At 29.7% G+C, this 2484-nt stretch overlaps 1 protein-coding gene across 1 annotated transcript; it reads left to right on the forward strand.

Moving 5' to 3' along the window:
• Positions 1-1471: 1471 nt before the first annotated feature.
• Positions 1472-1766, forward strand: LOAG_14580 (hypothetical protein; the record flags this gene model as incomplete). The annotated part of the gene is made up of 2 exons (XM_003150075.1): positions 1472-1603; positions 1725-1766. 2 exons carry the CDS (start codon positions 1472-1474, stop codon positions 1764-1766), a joined length of 174 nt encoding a protein of 57 aa, XP_003150123.1.
• Between the last annotated feature and the right edge of the window lie 718 nt (positions 1767-2484).

The following is a 2484-nucleotide window of genomic DNA, read 5'->3' on the forward strand; positions in this document are numbered from 1 at the left end:
TTTTTTTTTTTTTTATTTTTTGTTTGTGTTCCATAATTTGGCAAATTATTTCAACTAAAAAGTTCACGAGAATGGTTTTAAAAATTTAAATTCCAACTTTGATATTCTTTATTCAGTATGCAGTTAGCAGTTAATTTGCAAAAAATAAGACAAAAAAGGATAGCGTATATGTGGATACAGAAGGTGGATTTCATACAAAACGTATCTGTGATATTGCAAGCAAAGTAATAGCATCAGTTGAACCGTTGGAATCTTTGAAACATATACGAGTTAGCCGTTGTCGTGATCTGGTTGAATTAATAAGTACTATTCATCGATTAGAATTGTTGGTGCAACAAAATCCAGAGGTTTATTAATTTTTTCTACTATCTATTTTTGTGTTTCATTATTTGTTAAAAAAAAAGAAAAAAATTCTAAGCCGCAGTGTATTTTTGAATGTTTTTCTGTGCAACAATATCTTAAGGTAAGAAGGTAGATTAAAGTTTAAGATCGTTTTATTGATATATCAAAACATATAAAACAAAAAAACTTTATATATACATATATATATATTTAAATTCGTTTAGCAAAGTAGTTTTCCAAACATAAAAAAGTATAGTTTTGAAGCATTAAAGTTTACGATCATTTTATTAATGTATAAAAATTAAAAATTCTTCTGACAATTTATATGTGGAACAGATTTTCTGAACTGTGATATAATTTTTATATCTATGCAGAATCAAAAATATAGAGGAAAAGAGTTATGTCATTTATTTTGATACCTTATTTGATTGTTGCACCACTGATGCATTAATTGTATTGATTTCATGTTTCATATCCTCTCGTTTCATAATGATTCATAGGTTCGTTTATTTGCTTTTCTAAGGGGTTGTGAAAAACCAGTGATGAGAAAAGCTGAAACTAGCAAGGTTTTTTTCAACACAATAAATGGAATAAAATTTTAGATTGGTCTTATTATTGTGGACAGTGTTGCAATGCCATTGCGCGGTGAGAATGATTATGCGTTACGATCAAGATTAGAGATTTCACGAATTCTTTCAAAATTAGCTGCTTCTTATAGATTAATTGTAAAATTTTAAATGTTAACCAGAAGTACACTCCTTTCAATGAACGATACCCACGATTGTTTTGTTTTTTTGATATGGGATTGTTTGAGTATTTCGTTTCGATGCTAAAAAAAATTTTCGAATTATTTCCACTGCTATGATTTACAACAATCTTTATTTCCGGTTGTTGCTGTAAATCATGTTACTTATCGTTTTGAAAATGAGGGAGATAATGAGGCGCATCTTGTATCTGCGTTGGGAACTTCCTGGTAATGTTTTGTTTTTGTTTTTTGTTTCATTAACTAGAAAGAACGTACATGTATATGTGGATAGATAAGTAGATAAACTGATGAATAGAAATTGTGGTCAAAGTCATGAAATTTCTGAAATCTTTATAATTAAATTTGCTGGAAAAGCTAAGGATTATGTTTTTTAGGTCTCATCGTCCAAATACATGTTTGTGGTTATGCCCACCTGATGCTAATTCACGAAATAGTTCGATTTTTCTGGCAAAATCACCGTCTGCTATGAATGGTTCCATACCATACAAAATAACGGTACATTTGTCTCGACATACCATACTTTTATCTTTTGCTTAGCCACGTGTTATAGTCATTTTATTAAATCATTTTCCTTTAAAATTTCTCGATCTCCTCTCTATTCGTTTTTTCTTTGCAGGAAGGTGGATTGGTGGAAATTGAACATGACATTGTTGTGTAGTTTAATTTATAAATAAATTTTAACAGTAAGCTGTTTGTTGCATTTTCGTGGCATTGTTGCGTATCATTCATGTATTTTCCATTGCAACAATCTAAATGTTTCAATTTTCGGGCTTTTTTTTTTCCAATTGCATGTTGAAGATGAAATTTCATGACTAAAACAGGTCATGATAGTCCTTCAGATGTTCATATCATCATATTATTAAAGTTGTCAAATTATAGACATGAAATTTCTTGCCGTTCTAGCAGAGAGTGGTGCAGCAGACACACTGTCAAGTAAGCTTCGTCATTACTTTGCTTTCTTTTTCTCTGCATCGCTTGATTTTATTGTTCAACTAAATTTCCACTGCTATCATCTTTATTTGCAATACAACTACAAAAGTTCAAGTAATATTTGTCGAATACATGCAGTGGTTATTGCAATATAATTTATTCCTGTTAAACATTCATTTCATGGTATCATATCTTTGAATATATCATGAATTTTTCTTCTGTCCTTTACAGAAATCACCGAATTTGTTGCAAAGTTATGCAAGGATAAGGTGACTTTACGAATTACATCCGATGCTATGTACTTACTTAATCCTTGCCCATTAGCTAATAATGGCAATTACTTGCAAATAAGACTTAATGTGGTAAGCTTTTTGAACTTGTAGGATAAAATATTATTGTATTTTTTTTTTTTAAGCTAGTTTGATGATGTCCGTATATATATATAT

This window comes from Loa loa, assembly GCF_000183805.2.
Source record: "Loa loa unplaced genomic scaffold supercont3.194, whole genome shotgun sequence".
In the NCBI taxonomy this organism is placed as follows: domain Eukaryota; kingdom Metazoa; phylum Nematoda; class Chromadorea; order Rhabditida; family Onchocercidae; genus Loa; species Loa loa.